Source organism: Lineus longissimus, chromosome 18 (assembly GCF_910592395.1).
Source record: "Lineus longissimus chromosome 18, tnLinLong1.2, whole genome shotgun sequence".
NCBI classification, from domain to species: Eukaryota; Metazoa; Nemertea; class Pilidiophora; order Heteronemertea; family Lineidae; genus Lineus; species Lineus longissimus.
Window position 1 is genome coordinate 12,603,847 of NC_088325.1, and position 12,390 is coordinate 12,616,236.

A 12,390-nucleotide genomic window follows, 5' to 3' on the forward strand; every position below is an offset into this window, starting at 1 on the left:
CCTCATGAAATTCTTGACGAAAACTTGCGGGGCGTCTGCTCTCAAGTTGTGAAAGGGGGTTTACCGTCTTAATTGATGGCGCATGTTGCACGAGATGAATTTGCCATAATAGCACAAACCCTGTGATTTGGACACAAAAGCCACCGGGATTAGAACGCTATTTTGGGGCAAAAATACAAAGCCAGCAGCTCTCTTTTCTCAGAATAGAAATAGAGATCTTGGGTCATTTTACATAGCATGTGATAGTGAGATTCCGTGTCCTTGTAAATCCTGGTTTTACTTGGTGGGTGAAAATCAGTCTCCTTCCAAGATTTTCACAGCATTTCTGTACAGCTGGTTGCTGTGAGATGCCGATAGACTTGGCACCAACTGGGTGTGGTCTGCTCGTCGCCCCATAACCCTGCGACATGCAACTCACACGTGTGGGACAGTCCAGTAAGAGTAGCCACAGCCGTCCGATGAGGGGGAGTTTGACTACATTGTGTGTCGGTATCGCTCCTTCAGCACTGATACATTTGTAGATTGGCATTTCTTTATCCAAATAAAAATACGCTGTGTGGCTATTGATCACCATCCAAACTATTGGCAGGTCAGTCGATAATTGCAGCAGTTGTCTGAGGAGTGGTCAGTATGATGGCAATGGCTACATACAGCTGAAATGCCAACGGACAACACTGTGCTATGGAAACTTAAGCTTTCTTGACAATCAATTATGAAAGAGTGCCCTGAGTGGTTGTGCTCCTTTCACCTACTCGGTACTGCTGTTTCCAAAGCCAGAGCTGTCATATTTGTACATGTACACGTATGGTGACTGAGATCAATACTCGTAATAAACTTACTACTGCTAGCTGTCACTAATGTCAGTTGCTTCTGACTGAGTCTTGTTTGGCTTCCGGGCATAAGACATGTCAGAGCCTTCCCACAGTCGTGCCTGTGAGGCCCCTACCCCCGGCCATCAGACCTGACAGACCCTTTCTAGCAGTCAGACATGTCAGACCCTTCCCAGCAGTCAGACATGTCAGCTCTTTGACCTGTCACTAAGTGTCAGACCCTTTCGAGCAGTCAGAAATGTTGGTCTCTTCCAAGCAGTAAGACAAGTCAAACCCTCCTGCCTAGTCCAAAGCAGTCATACATGTCAAACCCTTCCCAGAAGACCGAGTCAGACCATCAAAACGTACAACCATCTGCCTAGTCCTAAGCTGTCATACATATCAGACCCTTCCCAGAAGTCGGAGAGTCAGACCATCAAAACATCACCATCAAAGATACTCGCATGTTGCTGTTGGGCCCTGTTGGGACTCGATTGTCTTGTGGCAATGCCAGTGTGTTGTTGACCCCTCAGTCAACCGATGGTACTGAAAATGCTGTCGTCCACCCATTCAATACAAGTGGCATTAGATATACACCTGTATTCGTGATTAAGATTTCTCTGTCCATAGTTATATTGCAGGCAGGTATGTTTTCTGATCAATATTAAGTCCGCACACAGCAAGCATCTATTCGTATGTACATTGTGGAGAAGTTACGAATCTGGGAGGCCCAGTAACGCTGGCAACAAGATGGCTGCAAACATCCGTGTTCACCACAGAGCTGTGACATTGGATAGGTTTGTGTGTTAGGCAATCTTGGTCAAGTGGTCATTCGTGGCCTCCTTGATCACAAAATATAAGAAATATACAAAAAATGATTAGGTGTTGGGCTCTCAATCGAAATTGGGCTACACATCACATGTGTCATCTTCGGGAATATGCCTAAACATCATTGTTCGATGAGGCATGCAATTCGTACAAAGACGATTTATGTTCTGCAGTTATTACAGCTTGCTAATAGTAATACACTTTTTCATAACATAAAATACCAAGCGAATACAATACCTTGTGTATATTGTGCCAGGAATTTTAAGCTTCGTTGGAGTGGGCTGATATTTAATCTCTGACAGATAAACAAGTAAGAATTGATTGAAATTTTATGATTTTTTCCAAGACACTGAAAACGTAGCCTATTGCAGTATTGGTGTTGGTCTCTGCTTGTAGAGTTGGGGGGGAGGGTCTGGGGTCTTCCTGACCTATCAGTTACATCCTTTGGGATGAATGTAGGATAGTGCACCGCGTCATCACGACTTGTGACAATATGCCTTTTCGCTCCACAGTCATACCAACAGCAAGAAAGGTACAGGCCAAAGTGGGGAAAATAAGAACTCTTAGTTACCAAAATGGGACTAAGCATGGTCTGGGGTTAGACTTTGTATCAGGTGTTCCCACCTCAGTCATCCACCACAGTGTTCTCCACAGGTTTTTCTCAAGATAGGGTGGTACCCTTGATTTTCAAAACGTTTTTCCAGTGAGCAACACAAGGTAGGTTGAGAGCAATTTAAGGTCGGGTGGCCCATAGAAACCCTCTGCAAAGTTCTAGAGCAAGGTAGGGTGGCTCTTCCAAGTTAGGGTGGTAAGCTGCCAAGGTAGGGTGGGCCACCCTGACAAATGGCCTTGTGGAGAACACTGCACCAGAGTAAGCCCCTCCAAAATCTTATTTATGGCTCCCACCGTCATAAAACCCGACTGACTTCGGCTGACTTTATCATCTTGTGTGTACCGGGGCATTGCTGACCATAGAATGCATGGAGGACCAGCAGTGAACATGCAGTAGGTCCAACACAATGCCTACATAGGTATATACCCTTCATAGACAAACAGTTCAAGCAGTGCATTGGACGGCAATGTCAAGCTTGGTCTGTGTACACTATTGTACAGTGACCAGCCAGCCTTGCCTTGTTTGTATTTGGTGTAGTATGGTCACAACCCCGAGCACTCTGTACATAAAACTGCCGGAATTGTCAGGGTTGGCGCAAATAGAAGACAGTGCATGAACGGTCTGGGCACCGGAGTTCGTCTGATTGGGGGAGGGGGGAACTTTGTAGGTTGTGGTCAGATGTGGTCAGGACCCTGCGCACTCACTACATAAAACTGCCCAAATTGTCAGGCTGGTGGCAACAATATTCAATAGCCCAACAATATTGAATATTGTTGCCTCCAGCCTGACAATTTGGGCAATTTGGCCATATCTGACCACAACCTGCATGGTTCCCCCCTCCCCCAATCAGACGAACTCCTGTGCCCAGACTGTTCATGCATTGTCTTCTATTCCAAGCCTGACAATTCGGGCAGTTTTGTGTACAGTGTGCTCGGGGTTGTGACCATACTTCATAAAATACAAACAAGGCAAGGTCGGCTGGTCACTGTGCAATAGTGTACACAGACCAAGCTTGACATTGCCGTCCAATGCACCACTTGAACTGCTTGGCCTCCAAGGAGGAGGATGAGGGTGGTGAACCTTGTTTGTAGCTGGTGAAAGATGACCCAAAGCCTGGGCACTCTGCTGCCACAACCTGACAGCAGTTTGTACAAGCCTGTGGCTGCCTATAAAGTTTGATGTCAATTGGACATGGTTGGGTAGTACTGATTGCACTGTAACTTCTTGACTTGGTAGGGAACTGAATTCATGCTCATAACATTGTTCATGTAGCCTGTTTAAAGACCAGGTATGAAGCAAAAGTAGCTGTTTAGTTTTAAGTTCTTCTGCCAGATGGAACTTGTAGTCCTGCCAAAACATTCTGGGCGTCATTATTTTAGCAACCAGGAAGTGACTTTGACAAGGTTATGTCAAATGTCATATTGGTTGCTGACTGGTGGCCATTTTTGATATGACAAATGAAAAAGCGTTTAAAAAGATGTTGTTTGACTGCTTCCGAGTATCGGTGCAGTTAACAACCAGTTTTGAAATCTTGTTCGAACCTTTGTTGCCATAATATTAAGTTGGCAGTTTCCATTTCTTACTTCTCTCAACTTAACCCAGATGGAACTAGTATCTAAGTGACTAAAATCAGTAAAAGTTCTTCAGAATGATTACAAACATTTTAACATTTTATTGAATGACAAAGTCAATAAATCAGCATCAAAGTGGGCCTATTGTGTGTCTGTTTTAAAAATCATATTAAGTCACCTTGGACTTTTTATTGGCGTGTGAATATCTAAAAAGTTTGAGTTGGGTGTAGCCTGTTTTATATTGATACTTGATATCAATCATGTCAGTTATTACTAATACTAGGTCAGGGGTCATGGGTCAAAAGTCAAGTTATGGCCTATATGCCATGTATGCAGCTTGTCAATGTATTGTTTTAATAAAACATACATGTAAACCAACAGTCAGGTTTGGCTGAGTTTGTGTACATTGCATTCGATTGGAAAAGTGTTTGGAAATAATACTTCATTTTGGGAGTGGTGGTTGGTGTAAATGTTTTCAAAACTTGTTGTGGATTAAAAAAGTTTTATAAACAGGGATAAGCTCTAAATGTGTTTTTGATCGAATTTGAAAGCGAAAGTGTTTTTTTAATCAAACTGTGGATAGATGCAGCCCCTTTCTCTTCAATCTACCATTTGGATATCATGATAACTAGTGAAGGACTTTATTAATAAAAAAATCAAGAACATTTGTGTGATTGTCAGAATCTGACATAAAAAGTCTCAGACAAGATCCAGAATTAGAAAAACAGTAATCAAAATTTTCTAAAAATGTAAAAAATCCATCACATGAACACACATTGCTGATCCATCATAAACAAAAGAATAACTTATGTCGATTTTCTGAGTGTTTTCGGATGCACTTCATTTTCGAATGATAGTTGAAGGATTCGTTTAGAATTTGTTTACGTTTGCGCGCAACAGTCGGCATTATGTCTATGTTACGGCGAGCTTTTTCTATGCGGGAGCCCGATCGAAAATTAGCCATTCACAGGTGAGTATGCGTATTTTTAGACGAAATTGTGCGTATTACTGTCTCTTGTTTGGGGGAGATCCATCCATCTTGCGATCCTCCCTAGGCTTATTCTGAACATGAGGTCATTCTTACTTGGTACATGAAGCTAGGATTGCCTGTACATGACGTACCATACCTCCTCTGCACTTTAAGAAGATGCATTGAGAGTCTGCATAACAAGGTTTCATCGCAGAACGAGATGTATAGATTTTGAATTTAACTGAAAATGCATTGGAAAATTGTTGACATGTTTTATCTAAAATGTTTACTGTTGGCCCGAATGCCCTGAAATTTGAAGGACAGATCAGGGCAATTCCATGGTAAATGTTTATTGTGGAATATTACACACATCTCATTTTGCGATAAAACCCTTCATATGTGATGGCTGTCTCTTTTTTGGGAGAACAAGCCTTTTTCTGTTCCAGTGAAGTCTTCTCCAGTGCATTGGTATGACTTTGTGTAACGAAATGTACAAGAGGAGGAACATGAAAATGACAATGATATACAAGAGTGTCAAATCAACGATAGTTATTTGATTATACTTTGTCGCACATTTTCGAAATGTGTGCAGAATCCACCAGTCAGCTGTAAGTTACTGCAGCAAGTTTCAATCACTTGTTGGCAATTACTAGCCGTCAATTCCCGGTACCAATCAATGCACAGACATTTGACCCAGCCCTTTGGTATGAACAATAAACCTTTTTATAGAATACTTGACCTAATTCCGGCACACTTTTTCTATTCTTTGGTTTACAATAGGCCTATGTATTTCATTATTGCCGTCCAACTCATTAACACTTTCTGTGTGGTTAGTATAGGCAAACATTGTACAGTGTCTTCAAGACAAACATACATGTACGTCATTGTATACATTTTTGTGCACTTTAGGCGTTTTTATTTGATATTAGTTTTGATTTACATGTATTTTTCATATAAAACACAAATTCTGGGAAGCTGACGCAACACTCGCTCTAATTTTGCGAGTTATTATTGACCTTGCGTGAAGTTCAAATAGGGAAGTTTGTATAGGTGAAAAAACTACAGTAGAACCCCTCTATTATGGACACCATTGCCCTTGGTACTGACAGTTGCTGTCCTTAATATAAAGGTGTCCTGATTACAGAGGTCAGATTCCATTTCATCAACCAATTTGGGACCAAATGTATTTTCCTGAACAAAGTGGGCATCGTTATTAGAGAGGGTGTCTGTGCTTATAGTGGTTCTACTGTAACTTGCTTAAAATGAATGAGCTTAGCTTTTCTGCCTGATGTCCTCCCATCTTCATTCGTCAATGGTTTGATTTCAGTCATTTGTCAGTTTCATATCGAACTGATTATCCTTGCTGGTGTCTGGTGTCTTCATTGGAGACAAAAAACAACAACTGTGAAACGAAAGTGCAATGTGGTCGGTCATCTCCGTTGGGAGTCGAGAACTGTAGGACTCACAGGGACTACTTGTTGGCTGTTGAACAAATGATTGTGGTCTTGTGTCCATTATTGCATAACTGAGCTCTCAGCATATCATCACAAGACCATTGAATCATTTGATAATTTAGATATTTTATTGATTAATTATGACTTTGTAATATTTTGAATGTGTGCATAAGATCTGGGATGTTTGCTCTTGACCAACAGAGTTATCAGTCTTTCTGTGGATTGGACACCACGCTATGTTTATATAATCAAAATTGCAACTTGATTTATGCATTGCTTCTAACCCCACTCTATCTTGAAACCTAGTAGATCTCAGTTGAGCTGCTCATTCAGCTTGAGCATATCTGCAAGTTAGACAAATTGACCACCCCAGAGTCTCGCATCGACTGGGGTTCGAAGCAGGGTCATCTTGATCACTGGTCGAGGGTCCGATCAGTCTCTTGTCCACAGCAGCTCCAGGCTCGTAGGCATGAGGGTCGATGGTTTTGCAGCTTTCATTCACATTGCATGTCAATCCGACTTGCTCTGTTCTGAAGCATTGACCAGTTTAGGCATTTTGTCCAAGTTGCAGCCACTAACTGAGTAAAAATATTGCCAATCGTTACTGTACAATGATCCCATAACTGTTTTACTGCTATAACAATAAAGTAAGTTGAATTCATCCAGGAAAAGAAATTCTCTTTTCAAAGTTCCTGGTTGTTTGATCAGCCTACAGCGAATTAAGTAAATGAGTTGCCAGTCCTTAATGTCATGTAGTCTATACACTAACAGTTAACTAGAGTTGAAATCAATTGATGATAAGCCTGGTCGTTTTCAACATGTTTTATATTTTTCGGTCATACACTGCTGCTTTCGAGGTATATTTCACTGTAATTAACTTAAGTTGAATGAGTGATTACATTTATATTAACACCATTCTCGTGTAACACCAATACATCACATCTGATCAATGATAAATTGAATCACATAACTTGTGTTGTGTACAATTGCAAGCTTGCTTTCTCAAGTAACTAAATCAGTCATCTCATACCTAATGGCCTTGGGTTTAAATGAATTTTGCATGAGCAATGCCCTTAAAAAGCCTCCTTCGAAATCAAAGCAATTTGTGCATCATCCTTGTTGTGGCATGTTTTCAGAATGTGTTTTCCAAGGAAAGATGATAGTGACCCGCCGAGGCGGTGGAACTACTGAAAGAAATGGCCGAGACCAAAAATCAGATTGGGTGATATGAATAAAGACTATAGTAAATGCTTTTATCTAAAACTCCATGTACATTTACACTTGGTCTTTCTGTACAAAATTGAAGTAAAAGCATTTGCTAGCCTTTATTCATATCACCCATTGACTGTCATATCAAAAGGAGCCGTAACTAATCTCCTGCTTTCCGAGAAGAAATCAATTCACCCACACAACCTTCTTTTCTGTCAACAAGCTCTTAACATTTGTCCTCTCGCTCGATCGCCCATCACACTAATGCTGCAATAGCATTTAGCAGTATCTACATCCTCCAAGCCGAGTCTGATAGCTCTGTCCTCTTAACGAAATCTGATAGCTATTGCAATTGCTTTCTTTCATTTCCATGTGGTATCAGTTCTGTGAATGACACTCCAGCCAGTCAATTGGTGTACCATTGCCAGTGATTGACTGGTTGCATCAATCACAATGTGTAGACACTCAAGATGAGATGTTAATACATTTAACCGGATTTCCTAAGTTTGAAAGAGTATCTGATTCTGGTTCTAGACTCAACTTTTCTCTCGTCCCCGCTACCAGTATCTAATAACTTTTACAACTGCTTTCGGTCATTTCCCAATGGTCTCAATTCTGCTAATGACACTCTAACCAATTGGTACTATGGTAGCCGCTGGTGTTAGTGTGCCAACACAGTATTGTGGCCTTCAAACACTGCAGACTCTCATCAAGGAGATACAAACGTTACATTTTGTAAGTTAAAAAAATGAGCTCGGCAGTATCGGAGCTTATGGAAATGCATCAGAGATTCCAGTTTTGTGGCCAAACAGGATCAACTACGACATATCGGAGCTTCACCAGAGCATCTTCTGGTCAACTAGCACAGTCAGAGGCACAGTCCCAATGGTCCTATGCTATAAATCTGTGAATGACATTCCGTGATATCGCAATCAATAAAAAGATTTCGCTGACGCCGGGATGTTACGAAACAGCCATTTCACTAATCATGCTCGTTTTGTGTTGCTGGTTCTTTTGGCAAATCGTGATGTGGACACCGTCTCGCCAATCTAATGTCGGATGTGTTTATAGCACCTCTTTGCAGGGATCAGCAGATGATTAGCAACAATCCTGGAGTCCGGTACAGCTTTAGTGTTAATGTCCAAGAGTTTAAAAACAGCGATTTAGCATTGTGTGGCAAAGTGATCTTTCTTCCGAGGTTAGACATGAGAAGCACTGTTCATCATTATTTTGTCTCATCTTGTGGCGGTTTTGACGCCAGTTTGCTAATCTAGCATTCATGTCACCCAAGTTGCTAAGCCGAGCTAGCGATGTTTCCAATCTGATCTTGCTTTCATATCTAACATTCACGACACCTTTACGATTGGGTACTTGCTAAGCCAAGCGAGCCAAGTTGCTGAACTGATCTTCTCGAGTAGATGATCAAGCCCTTGTTTACATTACGTTGATGTTTGCTTCAAGCAGACGATATCTACTCAGGGAGCAGACGGCACTTTATTGGTGAATCATTGCTTCCTTCAGCGAAGGCCCATACAACTGCTTTCCTTCAATGTGGAACTGCTTTCCCTCAGTGTTGATATCTTTTCCAATCGGAGTTTACACGCATGTTCCAGCAGATTTCTTTAAGTTCTACGTTTGTTGTTCTGGGTATTTCTACAGCAACTGGAGTTTACTTACACCTTGGATTCATACAGTGCAACTTGCACTTGGGAGTTCTCAGTTTCGTGCAGCCCACTGACTCGGATCATGTACTTTCGTTCACAACTTACGACTGACGAGAGTTTACACCCGCTGTCTCGTTGCATTAATTGGAAGGTTGCTCAGTTGCTGTTCAACTGTTCTTCTTGTTCTCTTGTGCGTCCTTTTCTGTGATTCTCATTTTGGGATTTATTTGACGCATCTTTCGGATTTCGCATGAGTCTGTATTGATTTGTGGATTTCAGCTGCCATTACGAAGAACTAAATTTCGCTTTCAAGTTCTTCATCGTTTCATCACTAGACCTTCGGAAGTGAATCGTTTCTTCTATTTCCTTTGAATGTCTTCAATTATCGAACTGCGTTCATAGATTGTATTCAACATTAGCTCGTACCAATCACAATCGGCATTGCTCATCGGAGCAAAAACCATTGGTTTACCTTGGAATGTTAACCAGTTACCGGCAAACTGGAGTCCGGCGTCTGGATCATACTCTCCCATATATTGGAGGAGCAAAATGTTCAAAACATCGAGGTTTTACCTCAGGATATTGCACAAAACGACGAACGGGATGTACTTGTGAATGTACAAGAGAATATGACTGCCATACATCAGGATATGCTGCAGGCAATACCTCATGATATACTGCAAGTGCAAGATATACCTGAGGATATAGAACAAGTTGAAGATATACCTCAGGATATACTGCAAGTGCAAGATACATCTCAGGATATACCTCAACCCATGTTAGAAGACATTGGCGATGATGATGTGTTTTTTGACGCACAGGACCCCGAGGTGTCCAAATCCAAGTCGGATTCAAGTTCGGGGTCAAGTTCTTCTTTGGAATTTTTCTCCCCACCTCCCACAAGGTAAAGTAACCAACAGTTGTGTTCCCATGCTTGTTAGCAGTGGTGGTTCAGCCTTCAGGTAGCATTATGCTACATGACATAGCAAGTCACTGAATGTCGGAAGTATTTGAGAGGGAAATCCACTATTAATCATATGGGATGGTATTTGATGGCAGAGAGTTTGATTGCGGTCTCTAATGATTGATTCAGTTTGATTTTGTATCCATTGACACCCCCATTAGTAAAATGTTCCCTGTTGTACTGATAAGACTTAAAGCAGGTGGCTAAGATCACTGCTTCTCTGTCTTGTGCACCTGCATTAACCATTGCAGATGAATGATTTTTTTCACATGTGAGCATGATTGCTTGTCGCAGCAACAAAAATTACTTGTTTGTGTAGAGTATGATTTGGCATACAAGTTTGTGATATTCAGAGGGTTTTCGATACAGGGTAGTCCTATTGACGAAGTATGACTAGTATATTTCTTATCCGGAACTGAATCAAACAGTTTTCAAGGTTAATGATACTTCACACTTTGTGAAAATTGAAGTAAAGGGACGTGACCATGGCCAGAAACAAGCATGTTGGTTCAGGAGGGGAACTATGGTTGTTTAACGAGTCTGTGGCTTTCCTTGAAGGCTTCACAGGTAGCTGACAAAACATTGCTCCGGTTATTTACGCAGAGCCGGGAAGCTTGGGTACTGTTCCTCATGGTATTGTGTTAAGCATGGGAAGGAAGGCTTAAGCCTATCTTGGCAGTGAAAGAATTTTTTATAGGTCGACGCTAAGGTTGTTAGCTATGATGAAGAATTTTCTATCATTCTAACTAAAGCAAGTTAAATATGTTGTGTTGATGCCTCGGTTCTACAGAAGATTCTCCAAGTTGTTGAAAGGAATAACGAGGTTATATGTCAAGCTTGGTATAATTATTGGCATATTGGTATATATCTCAGCTGTTCAGGGCTGTTGGGCTAAATCAGGTTAGGAATGTAGGATTCTCAAAGGCTAAGCAAGGCTTTGTCCTTCACACTAGTTGGTATGCTGTTCCATTTACCTCCATCTTTAGGTGAGAAGACAACACTTACCAACTATGAAAGAAACTAAACTTTGACAATGAAGCAAGTTAGAAGGGGCCAAAGACTCAGAGGATGAGAATCAAACGGAAAACTTCCTCAAGTCAAGACCCCTAATTCTGACAGTTGAATTGACAAAGAAGCAACCACAGTAAGACATGCAAAACTGGATGTCTTGCATCACGCTCTGTTTCAACTTCTGGTGTTCATCTGCGGTTGAAGTCACAGGGGGAGGGGGTGTTATGGCAAGATCACACCCACAGCTCTTTCGCACAATGCCAAACTAAATTTATATCAGCTCCCTCATTGCTGGACCGACACACTTCTACCAGGAACTGATTCAAATCAAACATTATGCCTTTTTGTGTGTAGAATTCCCTGATGAATGCTTTACCATTAGACATGTGACATATCGTATGACACATTCTGCTAATATTTGTGTTGGGGTTATTTCCTCAATCAGCTGTATTTGTGACGTGTGACACTAATCAGTCCCCTGCCACTCTTCCTATTACATGTCAGTGGGGTCCTGACACTTTTCAGACATCAAGCAATTATTGCTTGATGTCTTGCTTGATGTCTGAAAAGTGCCAGGACCCCACTTCTGCTGTGGAGAAATGGGCAAAGCGGCAGAGAAGGTGTTTCTATGTGCTATAAGACGGTGTTTCTATGTGCTATAAGACATAGCACATAGAAACACCTTCTCTGCCGCTTTGCCCATTTAGAAACACCTTCTCTGCCGCTTTGCCCATTTCTCCACAGCAGAAGTGTAGATGACTTCGGGGTCATCAAACCTGGACAAAATGCCATCTCCGCCAGATGATGATGTCTAATGATGAGTTTGATTACTACTTCTAACATCCTCTGTGTGCTTCCGAAACACATTCTTTGCCCCTTTGCCCATTCCTGTCCCGCAAAATTGTAAATTGCTTTTGGGTCATTGAACCTGAACAGAATGTCTTCTCCGCCAGATGAAGATGTCTAATAGATTATCTGATGAGTCAGTTACTTCTTCTTCAATCATCCTCTCTGTACTTCAGGAACTTCAGGAACTTCAGGAAGTAGTCTTGCATCCGTGTATGAGAACATCTGTCATTCTAGAAAGGGGCTTATGATAATATAATTTGCACCTCTCGTGCAAGCGTTGATGGCCTTGACATAGAACCAGACCAAACAGTGATCTCCGCCAGATAATGATGCCTAATACAAGTAATAGATAAACTGATGAGTTAGATTGCTTCTTCTATGGCCTCTCTGTAGCTCAGGAAATTCAGGAAGTGGTCTCGCATTTGTATCTTTGATAATCAGGACAGCC

The 12,390-nt window shown here is 41.5% G+C and overlaps 1 protein-coding gene across 14 annotated transcripts in view; it reads left to right on the plus strand.

Moving 5' to 3' along the window:
• Positions 1 to 12,390, plus strand: part of LOC135502270 (rho guanine nucleotide exchange factor 11-like) — a 113,932-nt gene that overhangs the window by 2,647 nt on the left and 98,895 nt on the right. For 6 of the 14 annotated variants that reach the window (XM_064794956.1, XM_064794951.1, XM_064794958.1 and 3 more), the window contains exon 1: positions 9,418 to 10,022. The exons of 1 other annotated variant lie outside the window; for it this stretch is intronic. In XM_064794956.1, coding sequence (XP_064651026.1) covers positions 9,748 to 10,022 — 275 coding nt within the window. In that variant the 5' untranslated portion in view covers positions 9,418 to 9,747. Of the gene's footprint in view, positions 1 to 4,652; positions 4,792 to 9,412; positions 10,023 to 12,390 lie in introns of those variants that run through there. 7 more of the 14 variants (XM_064794949.1, XM_064794950.1, XM_064794952.1 and 4 more) reach the window with 5 other exon arrangements.